Consider the following 18,535-nt stretch of genomic DNA (forward strand, 5'->3'; position numbering starts at 1 on the left):
TTTGGATGACAATTTTCAAATTTTTGATTTGGAAAATTTTTAGGTTATTAAGAAAACAGTTTTAAGTTCTCTTTCTGTTCTTTTTTCAACTCTAAAAGGAGCAAGTATTTCTTAATGTGAGATCATGGCACTTACTTAGCACTTAAAACAGTTCTACCTGGAAATAAGATGGTAAATACTCAGTGTGTTTATTAAGTTCTGTCACTTAAATTTCATCTTCTGTGTTTTTCTTATTAATAATCCATTTGTAAACGAGCCAAAAGGGTTAGATGAATCCCTTGAATCTGTTGTTATGCTAACAGGCCAAAGGATTGAACACAACTATAGGCAGTAAATTTTTGTTTCTAGGTGTATGATAGCCAGCCGCCCAGTAAATTCTGTGAGCTGCTCTGGATGAAATGTCCATGGGAGTGCCATACTCTGTGACGGACAGCCAGGGCTGAAATCTGCACCTGTGCAAGCAAGGTGAGAGCGCACCATAAAACACCCTCAGAAATTCGTGTTCTGCCGAAGCTACAAAGTCGTTTCACTCATCTTCTTGTGGAGTTGACTCAGGGTTGGCCCCGCACTCCCCCTGCCCGCCCTCCACACCAGGTTGCCCTGGTCCCCAGCGTTACCAGCTCCTTGGTGTGTGAGGGCTGTGCTGGCACAAATCCAGTGTTCCTATGAATTCCTTGTCCACGTCACATTGCAGTCATAACTATGCTGGCAGCTCCATACTTTTCACCTCGGTTTGGGACTGCTTTGCTCCTGTGGGCCTGCCTCGGGAGCTGGCTGTGGTCAGGGGGCTGCAGTTCATGGGTCCCACAAATAGCCAAGCGCCAGACGGCACAGAGAGAGTGCGGCCGGGGTGGGTGACGTGCAGCGCTCCCGCCTGCAGCAACGGCCTCTCAGCAGCCTCTGCTGCAGTGCGAGGCCGGGAAGAGGTGTGAGGTCTCTGGTGTCTGCTTCTCCTCTGCTGAAAGGAGCCTGGGGCTGGAGGCAGGACAGAGGCACATTGATGAGGAAAACATGAAGGCTGGTTAGAGAGAAGATGCCTCTCAAGCAGGCGGGCTGTCATTGGAAAGGCAGGCAAGAATAGTGTTTAAAAGTAGGAACAACCAGCCACTCTGCTACGTGTGCATTGAGGTGGTTTTTGACCATGGGGGGTGGCAGCGCTGCTGGGCAACTGCCGTTCCCATAGGCTGCGGTGAGGAGAGTCCTCCAAGCATTGACTTCTGTTCAGGGCAATCCTTCGGGTAAACAGAGCCAGAGGGGGTGGAGCTGAACTCCCCACACTAAACGTCGGGTCCTTGTATCCATGGTTATTAATACCCTTCAGCCAAAAATTAGATTTCACTTGGCACTTTTGGCCTCAGCTGACTCTCAAGCTGGCCTAGGCAGCAGCAGCTGGTTGCCTGCGCCCTGGCCCATTCACTCCCTGCTTCCTGCAGCTGTTTCCCTCCTCCTGCCCCTCTGCTCCCACTCTTCTCTGCCTTTGGAAAATAACCAACTTCCTTAGGTCATCAGCAGCCCTGAAGCTGAGGGGGTGCCGGGACTTCCCAGCCTGCAAGAGAGCAGCTGAGGAAAGAAAAGAAACATTTTAAACGTCCACAGGAAGCTGTGGTGCTGTGTGTGTGCGCTGCTGGGGGACCAGGGGTGTCGGCACCCACCAGCCTGGAGCTCTGGGCCGCCCTCCCCTCCCCTTTCTACTCAGGTAATGAAGGTTGTCGGATCCCACTCAACACACCGTTGTTTGGTGTTAGCTCTTTTAATCGAGATGATTGCCAGTCCCGTGCAGGCACAAACTTTTACAGGTAGCGAGTGTAAACCACTGGCCGCCTCAGGAACAGATACTTGAGAGACTTTCTTTGTGCTGCCACAGTCAGGCTTTTCTTGACCCAGCAACGCATCTGAGTTTCCCCTTTCAGTGCTCACAGTTCCACTATTAGACAGTGTGGGGATCTGGAATGCAAACAGCTAAACTAACAAAATGGCTTAATGCTCTAGCGCGTTATTTTTTTTAAGTATCAGAAATTTAATCCTATTTTTAAATGTGTTAGACTATAGGCTGAAAAAATTGAAGATTTAAATTAATTTTGTTGAATTAAACTCCCTACAAACTGGAGCACTATCTCACTGTATTTTAGCAAGTTAATTAACTATAATTCCAGACAAATCTCTAGAACCATGAGAATAATTGTTCTGACACATAGTAAAAGTTGCAATAGGGAGGCAGGGCCTACCAATCTCTCTCAGCCCCTCAGATAAGTAGGTTTCAGACTCTCTTATCTTTCTTTTTTATGTAGGAAAAGCAACTGGAGAATGTAGATTATGATAGTCAGAGGAAAACATAATTGGCTTTTATTAGTACGATCGTAAAAGTTGTAATATTAATTTGTCTTGGAGGAGAAAACTTGAAAATTACAAGGACAAAGCAAATTAGATAAGAATGACCAGGCTTCACAAGCAATTTTGAATATCAGAACATTAAAGAAGTATCTGATTTCAAAACTTTCTCTGGTAAAACCCCTTCACTTCACTGCACCCAGGCCTGGCATTTTCATTTGTTGTGGGAGATCATTTTCCTCAATATGACAGGCTCTTCCCTGCGTGCTTCATCGCAGCTAGTGAACGGCAAATGTGCTTCCCCAAAGGAAAGAGGGAAGCATCAGGCTGCTGTTCTCCTCCTTGGGTAACAGCAATGAAGAGGCTGGGATTTTGTGAGAGCACTTTTGGAGCTCTTCTTAGATATAGTGAAAATTAAGCTGGGCAGCTGTCCCTGCTACAGGATGACCCGTCACCTGGGCTTACCCCCTTCTGGGGATGGTTTTCGTGGCAAAGGGCACAACAAGCGCAGGAGATGGCACGATTCACACTGTGCTCTTTCTCCTCACACAAAGCACCAAAAAGCAGAATGACAGCTAAGAAAGGATAAGTAGAAAAGTAGGTGCACCTGCATGGAAATTGCGGCTGCTAGACAATTTGGCTACTCTGGATTCAAAGAGCCAAATTTACTGAGCCCCGCTGGAAGCACAGATGCAGCCATTTGGCAAATAAAAGCACAAAGCAGTGGGAAACATGACATACGTGTTGAGACTCCAGCAAAAGCAGCATTGGCTGGAGGAAGCTAATTCATTAATGGATGGCAAGTCTCTCACCGGAGGTTCAGGATGTTTGTGCTGGGATTATGCAGTTGTGCCTGGCGTGTGTCACTGATCTCAGGGGAGTGGAAAATTTCTGATGCTCTGACCTGAAGCGCCTGCTCACCTCGGAAACGCAGCTCAGTAACCTGTGCTTGGGGAGCTCTAACACAAGAAGGATGCCGCGTCACTGCAATGGCTATGAGCTCCAGTATTGGACTTGGGCTAAGGGAGATAAGTTAATGAGGCTGATTCAGTCAAAGTGTTGAATTCATAGCTCCCAAATGTCACTAGTGCAGCAGGTGCCTGTCACCAATGCACTAGCTGGAGCAGCACTTCTCTCTCTCTCTCCAGCTGGGTGCAAGTCTGGCGTTAGCCCGAGTTCTTCCGCTCACGTTTTCACTCACCTTCCAGGTCCCCTGACACAGGTCTCATGCTTCCTCAGCCTTCTCCTGTATAATTATAAATGGCAGCAATTTCAGACTCTAAACATCCTCTTGTCTTGAATCTGACAGCTCCCTGCTCTAGAGACGTATGTCCTAGCGCCCCGGTGGCACATGGGGGGGGAGCTGCCCACCCAAGGATGCAGCCCACCACCTCTGCCCATGTGAAGGTGCTGACGCTGCAGCTCAGGTAAGCTAGTTGCCTTCTGCAGGCTCTGGCTGGTGTGTCTTTGCAGGCTGGACTTGAGATGTTGCTGTGACTCTCTTAAGCACGAAGCAAATGGGATGCTCCACAAGCTGGTGTCATGCTGCAGTGGTGCGTGCATGTCATACGGAAATCTGCATCTCGTTGATCTTCTTATTCAAGGATGTAAGAAAGAGTATCTGATGTTTGTCCTACATGTCTGTGTGTGCCAAAGTAATAACCTTATATTTTACTTCTTTATTCTTTACTTCACACTTTACTCTGTGTGAATAACTAAGAACACTCCAGAGCAATGCTGAAATCATTCACGGTTTTACAACTGGTTTTAAACTTCTGGAGTAAACAAGGCTGTAAGTTAAAAAAAAAGGATTGCCTTTTACTAGTGCTTCTGGAAATCTTACTGCTATCATCAGCCCAACTTTTTTTTCAGATAGCTGTTATTTGGAATTCACCAGGTCAAAAGAAGAGATAGATGTTTCTATTACAAGGCTATTAGCAAAGCATGTACCGGTTCCTGTGAAAAGGTCAGGAATGCTCTGTGCTTTCTAGCTGTCTTGGATTACAACAGGAAGTGAGTTATTATTTAACTTGTTTTTCACTGCAAAGTACAGGGAGAAACTCTTCGGTACTTTGACAGAAATGTGGTTTGACACAGTGATGGGCTGAAGGTCTCACTTATAGCATTATAAAACTTTCCTGGAATGATTCCTATCATACTGGCAGATAGATGTCTGAAAAGGGACTGCATTTGAGTGACAATGTATCTGGCCATGAAATTTTCTAGCTGTACAAGAGTGATGTGTTACTTGGCAGTGGCTTTAATAGCCTCAAGCATGTGACACTGCTGTAGCAAAGAATAAATGTAATAGAAGTTGACAAAGCAGAGAAGACGAAGCATCTGGCATCGCACCTTGTCCCACTGTGTAACCAGGAGAGCTTCAGGACCAGTTGTAGACTGGTGCACGGCAAATATTATGTACATTCAGGTCCCATCATTAAAAGTACTGAGAACTGCACCTAGCCAAGCCCAAATATTCAAATCAGACCTGACGCTAATAAGCTCACACTAACAAAGCAAGGGCATCTGCAAGAAGAGAAAATAGTTGACAGAGCTGAGAAAGGCTAATGTTGCTCCGCCTTACTAGGAGCCTTAGCTGTGCCCCTACCAATTAGTGCCTGCTTCTCCCATGAGTTTTCACACTGCTAATTCATGAATGTGAATTACTTATTGATTTAAAAAAAAAAAAAAAAAAAAAGCCCCTACTTTGGGCATTAGTAGATTTCTTTCTTCACGTATCGAGCTTGTATTCAATAAATTTTGCAACTTCTTGGCTGCCTTAACAAGAAGAATATGTGGGTGCAATTTAAGGATTCTTACTGAAGTTGTACTAGACTTCCGTATTTGCTTTAATATATAAAGTTTTCATTAGTACCTATTATAAAAACAAGTGTCGACATAACAGTTGAGATTTTTTTTTTTTGTCACTTCAAAGCAATTCTTGCCTCTTCAGGATTCCTTTACTTTTCACAGTCCCAACTGGTAATACCAAACCCGTTGTGATTACAGATATTTAAAATGCTACTAAACGCTATGTAGCCTCATGCATCTGGCATCTACCGCAATATAAAAATTGCCTAAATTGAATAAAAATGAACCACATATTCTAGTCCTCTCCACTGTTTATACAGTATGTGTGCATAACCATGTTGTGTTCCCTGCCACAGTCACAATTTTGCTGGGCTTTTGTCAATCAGTAGACAGAACAAGCCTGTTTAACTGGAATAAAAGTGAATACTCAGGTGGCCTTTATCATGAATATTTCTTCAGTGAGAAATAACTTGAGAAAGGCTAAAAGTGAGAATCTTGTCTTGCCTTAAAACAGTGTGTAAGAACAACTGTGATGAAAGCACAGAGCCATGACACATAAGGAAGTCAAAGATACTTTGATCAAGCTGAAATCAGGCCCAGTAAGAATATTTAATCTTCTGCCCATGCAAACATTTCAAACCAGATCTCTTGAAGTTGCTTCTGATTCCTCAAGGAAATGTCTATTTCTCACTCCCAGGACCTGCTGAATTGGAGAGAGACCTAACGCAAGGAGCAGCCTGTTAGGTTTAGGACTGCAAAAGAGAAAATATTCCTCATGTCAAGATGCCGTACGAGTGCAGAAATATAGGGCTGATATTGTTAAAGTATTAATATCTAGTACTTGAATACTAAAAATGAGAATGATAGAGACAGTCTGCTGAGGATTCCATCCTCCTAAGTTGAAAGTTTTCTCTTTCCCCAGGTTTTCTTGAGGTTTTCTCAAGCATCAGTCATATTAGTGGGGGGTCAGAAATTTCAGGGTCTGAGGGAGGTCTTTCTGGATGGGGGCCTGCTTTATTTTTATCCCATCTGAAGTCTAAACTAGAATTTATTTGAAAGGTGTTGAAAAATGGAGGTAAGAGATTTTCTGCTGGTCTAATTGATTAAAGGCTCTCTTTTGGAGAACTTGAGTTTACTTCTGGCTCCAAGCTGGCTGTTTGCTCCTTGATTCCTGAACTGAGTGAGGAAGGGCAGAGAGCCACAGGTACTTAAATCAGAAAAAGTATTTAACCAGACTTTATAAATGCACATGCCTGAGTCTTGCATAATTAATCTCGTCTAGCTGTCTGATAGAGAGAAATAATGAAAATAATGCCAATTATCAGCTATATAGAAAGTGCAAGCTCTCTGCATCGACAAAGATTCAGGAAAGGCTGTGTTTGTTGGGGTTTTTTTTATCCTTCTCTTTTCTACTGTATTTACTGGTGGGTTGTTGTGTTGTGTTTTGGGTGTTTTGTTAATTTCAAATGCAAATAGTCACCTATAAGTGAAATTCTGGCTTTGTGGAAGCTATTGAGAAGACCTGCATAATTTCTTCACTGCTAGCCTGCACTCCTTCATCATACGTGCTCCCAAAGGCTTGCCTTGTAACTACTCAAAATCCGAAGGCAAGAACTTTTGATTAGAGTGCCGGATGTGCTGAAACTAAAGGAGATGACGAATTTGGAATCAAAGCCAATTTTGAAATTGATTACATTTTTCTCCGTGTACTTGTGAACACATCGCGTATGTATAAAATTACCATTCTCCAAGGCAGGCGGAGAGGAGAAAAAGAGAAAGGTCACCCTTGGACTAACTTTGTGTTTCGTACGAGATGTCACTGTCCTTCATTTGCTAGGGGTGGTGATGAGCAGGTGCTGTGTGCAACGTGCTTCCCTGTGCAAAGATCTGAAGAGAAAGCTGTGCTGGGGATTGTTTGACCCATCAGTCATTCTCTTTGCCTTCATTCTTTCTCAGTAGCTCAAATGCACTTGTGAGGCCCCACGCTCCCCAGTGAAAGAAAAGCAAGAGGAATCCTCGCGATCTCTCTGAAACCAGTTCCAATGTCGATTTGGTGGCCAAGGCACTTCGGCTTCACATCACTATGAGGCACCCAAGTTTCCCCTTGCAAAGCAGGTGTGCTTTGCCGCAAGTCCACTTTTAAAGCTTGTAGCATTTTTAGGCTTCCTCTTCATGAAGCTTTTCTTCAAGAATTATCTGTGTTGCTTATTTTCCATTGTAGACTTAATATTTCAAATCTGACTTTTGAACAAAAACCAAGCGGTTTATTAGAATTCTGAGGGAGAATTCACAGCATTTTCTTTAAACTGTAATAAAGCTTCTACATAATGAACTTGAAAAAGAAAACATCTTTTGTCTGAATCCATGCTTTTTAAAAAAAATCTTATTTTCCATTCAGTAAAGAAATTAACTATTTCCCTCCTCATCCAAATGACAGCACTATCTGTATGGTTACCTGGAAAAAGAAAAAGAAAAAGAAAAAGAAAAAGAAAAAGAAAAAGAAAAAGAAAAAGAAAAAGAAAAAAAGAAAAAGAAAAAGAAAAAGAAAAAGAAAAAGAAAAAGAAAAAGAAAAAGAAAAAGAAAAAGAAAACGAAAAAGAAAACGAAAAAGAAAAAGAAAATTAGCCCCATTATGTCTAGAGAAACAACCACTGCTTAGGGATTTGCAAAATGGGAAAAAAAAATAATTTCAAGGAGATCTATTTTCTGTGGAGTATTTGCTGTCTCTGTGAATTGCAGTGAACATATTGCTCCTGGTGTCTAAGTGGTAATTAATATTCTGCATTAAGTGGATTTGATGGGTGCAAAGTGCTGCTTGAGAAAATTGTGGCATCATCTTTATACTACTGTATAAGAACAAATGACTTCCCCGGTTTATGCTAGGCAAAGGCAAAAGGTCATGGAAAGGTGTATGAAAACTGAATGTTCCGTTCTGGCCTGGACCTTTGAAAAGGCAACTCTGGGGGCAGAGTGGCTCTTTTTACAGCATTATAACTGGACCACATTTCCAAAAGAGGAAAGAGTGTTGCATGACTTACCTTTTTTCTTCTAGATATAACATTTTTTGGTTTGCACAGAAACACTTCAAATATCCCAAACCTGAATCTCCCATTTATTCTCACTCAGGTGACTCAGAATCAGCTCTGAAGATGCCGTTGTTGCTCAGTGGAAATGTCAAGCAAACCCGCACTGAACCACAGTTTCTGAAGGCTCAGTTACAGTATATAAAATGAAGCTTCTTCCTTTAAAAATGCTCCTTGTTTCTAGCTTCAAAAAAAGCCTACAAACTCTGAACAAATTGCACCAGGTTAAGCTACTGAAAATGGACACTCAGAACATGACAGCTTGTTAGGAAAAATGCCCAAAGAACAGTGAGGATACTGTTTGGAAGCTGAGTGAATACAATTAAGAAAAGGGGAAAATATCCTTTTTTTAATGATAGTCACATAAAATATCTACTAAGAGAGACTGCCACTGTGTTTCAAGACCAAGAGACGGACCTCTCAGCAAGCAATTTAAAGTGGTACCAAATGTTAAAAACTACAAAATGAAACCCAAAGACACGTCTTAGATCTACAACAAACTAGATTGTGATAATCTCTAGAAGGCAGAAAAAGCTTATTTATTATGTCTCAATGGCCTCCCGCTAAGCAATTCCAGCCTACATATTTGTTCCAAATTAACATTTCAACTATTTTCAAGATTACAGAAAGCACCACACCATGCATGTCTTGTCCTGAACCCATTAAATTGTAATATAGTTTTGCATGTTAGTTGCTGAAAGCCCAAGAATATTCTTGAGTAAGATAAATGCTTTCCTGTGCAAATAACCCCTTAACTTTGCCAGTACTGTATTTTTCATTCCAAGTTTTAATACCAGCTGTTGAACACCAACTTTCTTATAATGCAAAAAATACAAAGTAGGATTTTTATTGGAGAGGATCATAAACATATGTGTTAGTGCTTTTTGTCGGTCAAAGGCTTCAATGTGCACACTGAGTATCTTCTAAAGGCAGATTTAGATTTTTCTCCTGTTACATCAGCTAATTGGTGCATTACTGGATAAATGCTAATAGAGTTAGAGTTGCCATATAAAAAGGCTTGCTCTTGCCTGGAGAGGGAAGCTGCCAAGAATGAGTGGGATCTCTGGTGGCCATGGAATATCATTCCTCCAAAGTCTCATGTACTAGTGTTTTTGTCCAAAAAAGCACACGTGCCCCCAACCTGTGGACCAAATCTAACAGTTCATTTGCCCCAAACTCTCCAAAATGAGAAACAGGTTTGACTCAAATTATTTTCCTGCATTCTCTCTAAAATACTTATGAGGCACTAAGCAAACATAAACGCTGCACAGTGCAATGCTATCCTCACTTTGGAGAGTTTCTCAAAAAGATGGTCTACTGCAATTCTTATCATGGTCCCCCCAGTTGCGGTGCCAGACACCTGAAGAGGGAAATGCTGTGCTCTAGGCCTTTGGTTATTGCTTTTGTTGTATTACAGTACATGGTAAATATATTAACCTCAGACAGCCATAAGGAGCCATGCTGCAGCAGAAAGTGAAGATACCATTTGTTTAAAACCTCTCCTGTCACAGTGAGTGAAAAATGAGATGAAAAAGCTTTCTGGCCAGGTTTACAGCTTCAAATACAAACAATTTTTCACCATTCCTTTTATCGTGGGCTGGCCGTGTTCTTTTGGTGTCCTTTTGACAGATGGGTTACAAGGCCGAGACACAGAGTTACCCTCATGCAGCTGCCCTTCGCTTTCTCCTGCTGCAGAAATCAGCAACTCGCCCAACAGCTGTGACAAAGCTGAGGCTGCCGTTGTCAGTTTTGCTAGTAAGAACAAATGTGTTAGGAAATGGGATGCTCAAAATTAATTTTGTTTTTATAAAGAAGCCAGGAGTTGCCACAGAGTTTCTAGGAGCTGATTTTGCCATGATCGTGGGACATTTTAAAGAAAAGAGAGGGAATTGAAGGATGAACTATTATCCAAACTTCTGATACAGTTTGTCTGTGGCCATAGAATCATAGAATGGTTCAGGTTAGAAGGCACCTTAAAGATCATCTAGCTCCAACCACCCTGCCATGGGCAGGGACACCTCCCACTAGACCAGGCTGCTCAAAGCCCCATCCAGCCTGGCCTTGAACACTTCCAGGGATGGGGCAGCCACAGCTTCCCTGGGCAACCTGTTCCAGTGCCTCACCACCCTCACTGTAAAGAATTTCTTCTTAATATCTAATCTAAATCTGCCATCTTTCAGTTTAAAACTGTTACCCCTCGTCCTATCACTACACTCCCTGATGAGGAGTCCCTCCTCATCTTTCCTGTAGGCCTCCTTTAGGTACTGGAAGGCTGCTATAAGGTCTCCCCGGAGCCTTCTCTTCTCCAGGCAGAACAACCCCAACTCTCTCAGCCTGTCCTCATAGCAGAGGTACTCCAGCCCTCTCATCATCTTTGTGGCCCTCCTCCGGACCCTCTCCAACAGGTCCATGTCCTTCTTGTGCTGAGGGTTCCAGAGTACTCCAGACACAGTACTCCAGGTGGGGTCTACACCAGAGCAGAGTAGAGGGGCAGAATCCTCTCCCTCGACCTGCTGGCCACACTTCTTTTGATGCAGCCCAGGATGCGGTTGGCTTTCTGGGCTGCAAGTGGGCATTGCCAGCTCACGTTGAGCTTCTCGTCCACCAGTACCCCTAAGTCCTTCTCCTCAGGGCTGCTCTCAAGCTATTCTCTGCCCATCCTGTATTTGTGCCTGGGATTGCCATGACCTTGCACTTGGCCTGGCTGAACTTCATGAGGTTCACATGGGCCCACCTCTCAAGCCTGTCCAGGTCCCTCTGGATGGCATCCCTTCCCTCCAGTGTGTGGACCGCGCCACGCAGCTTGGTGTCATCGGCAAACTTGCTGAGGGTGCAATCAATCCTACTGTCACTGTCAAACCAATGACTGAGAGAAGAACCAGTGGGGGGGAAAAAGCTACGATACAGCAAGCCGAGGGAAGGAGAAGCGGTAGCAATTGCCTTCACCTCTTAAGAAACAGGGCAGCTCCGAGAAGCCAGCAGCCTACAGACCCCCGGGGTGCGAGGGCTGCCCCTGCTCGGGCGGCGGCAGGCGCGGAGCCCAGCCGGGGCTGAGCCGGCTTCTCACGGCGGGCGGCCGTTAAACGGCTCCCAGCGGCCACGCGCGCGCGGGGCTCGGGGGCAAGGCCCGGCGCGCGGGTTCCTCGCCTCAGCCCGCTCGCCCTCAAGGGAACCCGAGCCGGGCGCGGGGTGCCGCCGTGTGAAGTAACACCGACGGCCGCAGCAGGGGAGAGGGCGGAGGCGCAGCCTGCACGGCGAGGGGCGGGGAAGGGAAGTAATAAACGAAGCGCGGTTCCGCGACGGTGCTGCCTCCCTCTTCACTACCGCTCTGGCCGCGGAGGGAAACGGGGCGCTAGTCCCGGCGAAGCGCACGGTGCGGCTGTCTGCCTGTGCCGCCGAGGGGCGGGGGAGCCAGCCTTCGTGTCGCTCCCCGGGACTGTCCTGTCGGGGGAGGGCGGCGCCGAGAGGCAGGGATCAGTCTGGCCCCTGCGCCGCCGGAGTTTGCCCAAGTGTTGGCGATGGGGCGCAGCGCCGCCTGAGCACCTGCCGGCAGCCAGCGGCTCCCCTCAGCCCTCGACGCCGCTATGGAGAGCCCCGCGGGCGGCAGCGCGGCGGCGGATCCGGCGCACCCCTGCGCGGAGCCGGAGCTGCCGGCCGCCGGCCCGGCTGAGGCGGTGGCGCCGGGCGGCGGGGAGGCGGTGGAGATCGGCGCGGCAGCCCCGCGGCCGCGTTGCCTACGGGCCGTGTACGTGCTGAACGACCCGCCCAAGGGGAGCGGCGGGGCGCGGAGCGCCGAGGCCGGGGCGCGGCAGTGCCTGCTGCGGGCATGCGAGGCCGAGGGGGCCCAGCTCGGCACGGTCAACTTCGGTGAGCTGGACTTCGGGGAGACAGCGGTGCTGGACGCCTTCTACGATGCAGGTGAGCAGGGTGGGCTGAGGCGGGGTGGGGGCTCAGGCTCGCCCCTGCCCGCTGCCACTTTCCTGGGTTGTGTGGGGTCACGGCCGGCCGAGCTGGGTAAGGGTCGGTAAAGGTGGTGCTGGGGAGGCCAGAGAAGAGGGGGAAGGGAGCAAGTGGAAGACGGTGAGGGGGTCATGAGAAGGGTTGTGGGGACAGGAAAATGGCAGCGAGGGGAACCTCGTGTAATGGGAGCAAAAAACAGTCTTCGGGAGTGTCTTGCACATGGAGGAGGAGGAGGTGTGAAAAAGATTCAGGTCCTTACACCACCTCTTTCAGTCACCACGGTGTGGATGCCCCATCAGGACTGTGAATCCTATGGTATCAACTGAGCCTTAAGCAAAACTTACTAAGAACCCTCTTTCAGTATCCAGCCTGGTTGGGAGCTTAGAGCGAGACTAGCATGAAGATATGTCAGCCAGAAACCTCAGAGCTGGCTTAACTGGGCAGTTCATGTTCTCTAACTCCAGACCTCTGAACAGTGAAACTGGTTTGCATATAGACAGGCACAGAACGATCCAGAATAGCTCTGAACAAGAGAGTGTAGAAATGTACCCTGAGGAAGGATACTTGTGAGTATTGTGTGAGTATTGTCCACCCTGTCCAGGCTCAAGCTGCTGTCTGGTCTCTGATGGTTCCAAAGTAAGCTGCTGTCCCTTCTCCACTCAGAAGAACTCCTGTCTGGTTGGGTGGTGTGGGAGAGAATCATTAGCTTTGTGAGCCAACAGAGGAAGTCCCTGAGTCAATAGGTATTATTAAAACTATTCGAGGTGGGTATGTGGACATGTTGCAAATATGCAGACATACTTTTTCTAATATCTCTGTGAGCAGGCATTAGGAAACTGGGGATTCATGGACGCTGAAGAGGGAAGGTACTGTTATGTCCGTGTTGATGTCCATCTTTCACAAGAAGAGCTTTGTTTTGCCCGTGAGATGTGTTAAAGAATACTTCTTGAAACTTCAGTCTTATTTTGAATTCTCATGATGATGAGTCCGTTTCATCCCCTGATAAGTCACCCAAATATTGAGGAACCTCACATCCTTTGTTGTTGCTTTTTTTTAGGTTCTGGGTCAGGGGATTTTATTGTATCTCTGCTAGTAAGGTTGAAAACTGTATAATAAATATATTCTTTGTGTGTCTTAGTACACAATGATGAACTAGCAATTTCTTTGTGTTTTTTCAGTATTTTTGTGGCCCTTCTGAAGTAAGCATAATAGTGTACTGATTGTCTCATCAATGCAAAATTATTTCTGTTTCTACTAATAGTCCTATTAATGTATTATGCACACACCTGCTTTGCATTGTACTGAGAACTTGAGACAGTTATTTAACATGTTTTCTTAAGTTACTGCATTCTGAAGTGGATGTCTTTTGTCTGTGAATGTGGCCTACCTTTGCAGACTTTTGCATTCAAGTCATCTTGTAGGAACAACATAATTTTATCAGTGATTAATATCACTTTGTAATAGTGAAGTGTCTTGTTACTGGATAACTCCTGCAACACTCTTATGTCCAGGTCTAGTCAGCAAATACTTTTTATAATTTGTAATGTCCGTTAAAAAGTAATTGAATAGTCCTGAACCAATGATTGGCTCAAATTAGACTGTTTAAAATAGTCTTTGTGTGGATTTCTTTCCAGTAGCAACATTTTGACACCAGCCAGGGGACAACTTTTTTCATCTGTAACGTATGCCTTTATTTGGCAAACTTTTTGGTCAAAGCATCCTTTACCTGTATTAAGAGAAATTCAAATGTATTAGCATGTCACCTTTATCAACCAAACCTGCAAGCTGTCAAAAAGCAGAGATTTATTTGTCTGACAAGTTTTTTGAAAACTATGCTGAAAGTGTAAGTGGTATTTTAGCATTAATTCATTATCAGGGGGCCCAAATTAACTGCTATTAACTGCAATGTTACCCTGAAAATGCAAGCATCCTTAATGAAAAAAAAGCTGTTAAGTACAAACAATCATTTTAATAGAGTATTTATTTTGTTCTTCTGTTGTTTTAATATTTTAATAAGTAGCTCTTTTAGCATCAACATTTTAAATAGCTGTTTCATTCTCGCATTGATGCAGTTACTGCCTCTTTTCTAACTAAACATCTCTGCAATCCCTTTTTATCTTTTTTTTAAAAGAGTTGAGCTAAAGTGACATTTGCCCCATCCTTTGGAGTTTTCCCTGTTCCTGTGGTATGTCTAAAATTGATATTCAGAGAAACCCTTAGTCAGAACCTTTAAACTTATAAAATTTTGCTGGCACATTGAGGTGAAGCGTCTTTATCTTGGTACTTGCTGCCTTATTTCCTCCTACTACATGCTAGACATGGGGAAATTTTTGGTTTCTTTAACAGTGTTGTATGGAGTAATTGCTTCATTCTGCAAGGGGACAAAAAGTATCCATTACACTTTTCACTTTATTGTTTTGTGTTCCTTTTTTTTTTCTTTCTTTTTTGCCCCTTTTTTTTTTCTTTTATATTTCTGGTATCAGCTACCAGTGGACCTAAATTTCATATTGGATTTTCATTACCATGGATTTTAAAGTGCTGGCTCTTTTCAGTTCTTATTTTATATACAATGATCTGTCATTGTTTCCTGAGAACTTTTGTTACACCCTTCTTGTTTTCTTGCTCTGTGTTGTTCATTGGTGGGTTCTCCCCGCCTCATGTTTTTTAATACATATCAAGCTATTATCCAAAAATGCTGAATCTGATAATTGTTCATTTACATGCAACATTCTTAATCTGGTACCCTGTGGTTTCTTTAATCTTTGAAAAATCAGTCCTTTTAAATTTCTATATTTTATAGATACAATTCATTGTTGCCATAATCTTTTTCCAGAATATATGTTGGATTGGGACTGTTGGTGTCTGTTCAGTTCTTAATGAAGAACAACATTAAGAATGAGTTTTAACATGAGCAATGCTATGGCTTATGATGAACTTTCTGTGTTAGGAAATGACTGTGTGTTTATTTTAAAAAGTTAAACAAGTTTTATTACTGCCTGTGTAAGATGCCAAGATGTTTGCCATACTGAAGATATCTACTGTAACATACTTTCTGTACACCATGGGCGGAACCTTGAGAAGCAGTTCCTCTTGGTCTGAGAGTGGGAGTTCTCTAAAAGATGCTTGCCATCTCTTGGTTTACTAGTTGGTACCTTAACCACTAAGTAAAAACTAAGCGCTGAGGTCCGTATCATTGTGAATAGAGCAGTGAGATCCATCTCATTGTGAATAGTAATGACAGGGTCTTTGTTAAAAGTGCTATCTATTATCCCTTTTTCCCCACTCTGCCTGAAATTGTAGCCATGTACTTAAAGTCATAAGACACGACCTCCACAAGCAAGCTTATCTATCTTATTTAGTATGAATCTATAACATAATGATTCTTGGAATTGGTACCTTTGAGGAGAAAACCAGCAAACTTTAAGGACAGAGTGCAAAGAAAAAGATCAATGGAACCTCTTTGTCCTGTCTGCAGGCAGATTTTCTAGTAGATGATTTTTCAGTAAACCACTGAGAAGAGTGCTGCAAAACCACCTGTATTCTACAGTAACAGTATGATGTCTCTTTTCTCCTTGAGTGTACTCATTACTGACTTCCCATCCTTTGAAATCTTATCATGAATAGAAGTGTGACTTATGCCTTTAGACAGTCATTGCAGACCAGCAGGTAATACAGAATGACCCTGATCTTAAGAAATCACTGAACTTTCTAAGATGCTTTGCTAAATGCGAACTACAGCACTTGTGAGAGCAAACTTACAACAAATTGCAAAATAAGGGCTTGATAACAGAAAGATGAGGTCGCATTGCTCAGTCTGTGCTAGAAACAAGCTGTCAACAAAGTAATTTGTTATGCAGAAGTGGGTGATGGTATCTACCTAATAGAGAATCACAGAATCGTAGGGCTGGAAGGGACCTCTGGAGATCATCTAGTCCAACCCCCCTGCCAGAACAGGGTCACCTAGAGCAGGTTGCACAGGAACGCGTCCAGGTGGGTTTTGAATGTCTCCAGAGACGGAGACTCCACCACCTCTCTGGGCAGCCTGTTCCAGTGCTCTGCCACCTTCAAAGTAAAGAAGTCCTCCTCATGTTTAGGTGGAACTTCCTATGCTCAAGTTTGTGCCCATTACCTCTTGTCCTGTCACTGGGCACCACCGAAAAGAGATTGGCCCCAACCTCCTGACTCCCACCCTTTAAGTATTTATAAGCATTGATAAGATCCCCCCTCAGTCGTCTTTTTTCCAGACTGAAGAGACCCAAATCCCTCAGCCTTTCTTCACAAGAGAGGTGTTCCAGTCCCCTAATCATCCGTGTAGCCCTTTGCTGTACCCTCTCCTGCAGTTCCCTGTCCCTCTTGAACCGGGGAGCCCAGAACTGGACACAGTACTCCAGGTGCAGCCTCACCAAGGCAGAGTAGAGGGGGAGGATGACCTCCCTCAACCTGCTGGCCACACTCTTCTTGATGCACCCCAGGATGCCATTGGCCTCCTTGGCCACGAGGGCACATTGGTGGCTCATGGCCATCCTGTTGTCCACCAGGACTCCCAGGTCTCTTTCCACCGAGCTGCTCTCCAGCAGGTCAGCCCCCAACCTGTACTGGTGCATGGGGTTATTCCTCCCCAGGTGCAGCACCCTACACTTGCCCTTGTTGAATTTCATAAGGTTCCTCTCTGCCCAACTCTCTATCCTGTCTAGGTCTCTCTGTATGGCAGCACAGCCTTCTGGTGTGTCAGCCACCCCCTCAGCTTTGAGTCATCAGCAAACTTGCTGAGGGTGCACTCTATCCCCTCACCCAGGTCACTGATGAATATATTGAACAGGACTGGACCCAGTACTGACCCCTGGGGAACACCACTTGTCACTGACCTCCAACTAGACTCTGTGCCCCTAACCGCGACCCTCTGAGCTCTGTCTTTCAACCAGTTATTTATCCACCCCACTGTCCATTCATCTAACCCACTCTTCCTAAGCTTCCCTATGAGGATGCTGTGGGAGACGATGTCAAACGCCTTGCTCAAGTCAAGGTAGACCACATCCACCGCCTTCCCCTCATCTATCCATCCAGTCATGCCGTCATAGAAGGCTATCAGATTAGTCAGACATGATTTCCCCTTGGTGAATCCATGCTGAGTACTTCTGATAGCTTTCTTTTCCTCCACATGCCTTGAGATGACGCCCGGAACGAGCTGTTCCATCATCTTTCCAGGGAGGGAGGTGAGGCTGACCGGCCTGTAGTTCCCTGGCTCCTCCTTCTTGCCCTTTTTGAAGACTGGAGTGACATTGGCTTTCCTCCAGTCCTCAGCACTTTGCCTGTTTTCCAGGACCTTTCAAAGATGATGGAGAGTGGCCCAGCAATGAGTTCTGCCAGCTCCCTCAGCACTCTTGGGTACATCCCATTGGGGCCCATGGACTTGTGAATATTTAATTGACCTGATTGATCCCTCACTCAATCCTCCTCAACCCAGGGGAAGTCGTCTTCTTTCCCTGTTACTTTCTTCAAAGTTTGGGACTCTAAGGGCTGGGCCAAGCAGTAAAGACCGAAGCAAAGAAGGCATTTAGTAACTCCACCTTCTCCGCATCCTCCGTCACTATGGCTCCTGTCTCATTCAACAGCGGGCCCACAACTTCTCTGGTCTTCCTTTTGCCTCCAATATACTTGAGGAAGCCCTTGCTGTTGAGCTTGACATCCCTAGCCAGGTTTAATTCCAAGGAGGCTTTGGCTTTCCTCGTTTCATCCCTGCACGCTCTGGCGGGTAATCTTCCCAAGTGGTCAGTCTCTTCTTCCACTTACTGTAAACTTCCTTCTTCCTCTTGAGCTTTTTCAGAAGCTCCCTGATCAACCGTGCAGGTCTCCTGCATCCCTTGCCCGATTTCCTGCTCTTAGGGATGCACCGATCCTGATCTTGGAGGAAGTGGTTTTTGAATACCAACTAGCTCTCTTGGGCCCCTTTGCCTTCCAGAGCCAGTGTTAGACTTGGGAGGGGGCCCAGACAGAGTGTGAAACATAGGCCCTCCTTACTGTAGTTGAACCACTCTTAACATAACCCTAATTTCTTGTCCCTGAAACTCTCTTTCTTCATTTTACACTGTGAAAGGGGAAGGAGGAAATTTATGTTCTGGATCGTGATTTTTCAGACTCTGGCAGCCATTGAAGGAATCATTGCTGCCTGTATCCAGCTGCCTGCCCTGAAGCCCTCTGCCCTCTGAAGGCCAAAATCCCCACTGCACAATTGGCGGGGATGCTGCAACTTCTTCAGCCCAAAGGCTAGTATGTCAGGGTACAGTAAACATTTGTCACTAGTTTAAGCTAATATACAGCATGGTAACTAGTGTAGCCAAGCTGGAGGCACGTGC

The 18,535-nt window shown here is 45.1% G+C and overlaps 1 protein-coding gene across 2 annotated transcripts in view; it reads left to right on the forward strand.

Annotated features, from left to right (window-relative positions):
- Positions 1–11,689: 11,689 nt before the first annotated feature.
- Positions 11,690–18,535, forward strand: part of MAP3K15 (mitogen-activated protein kinase kinase kinase 15) — a 90,983-nt gene continuing 84,137 nt past the window's right edge. For both annotated transcript variants that reach the window (XM_074605402.1, XM_074605411.1), the window contains exon 1: positions 11,690–12,140. In XM_074605402.1, coding sequence (XP_074461503.1) covers positions 11,807–12,140 — 334 coding nt within the window. In that variant the 5' untranslated portion in view covers positions 11,690–11,806. The remainder of the gene's footprint in view (positions 12,141–18,535) is intronic.

The sequence above is a fragment of the Larus michahellis genome, chromosome 1 (genome assembly GCF_964199755.1).
Source record: "Larus michahellis chromosome 1, bLarMic1.1, whole genome shotgun sequence".
Classification (NCBI taxonomy): Eukaryota; Metazoa; Chordata; class Aves; order Charadriiformes; family Laridae; genus Larus; species Larus michahellis.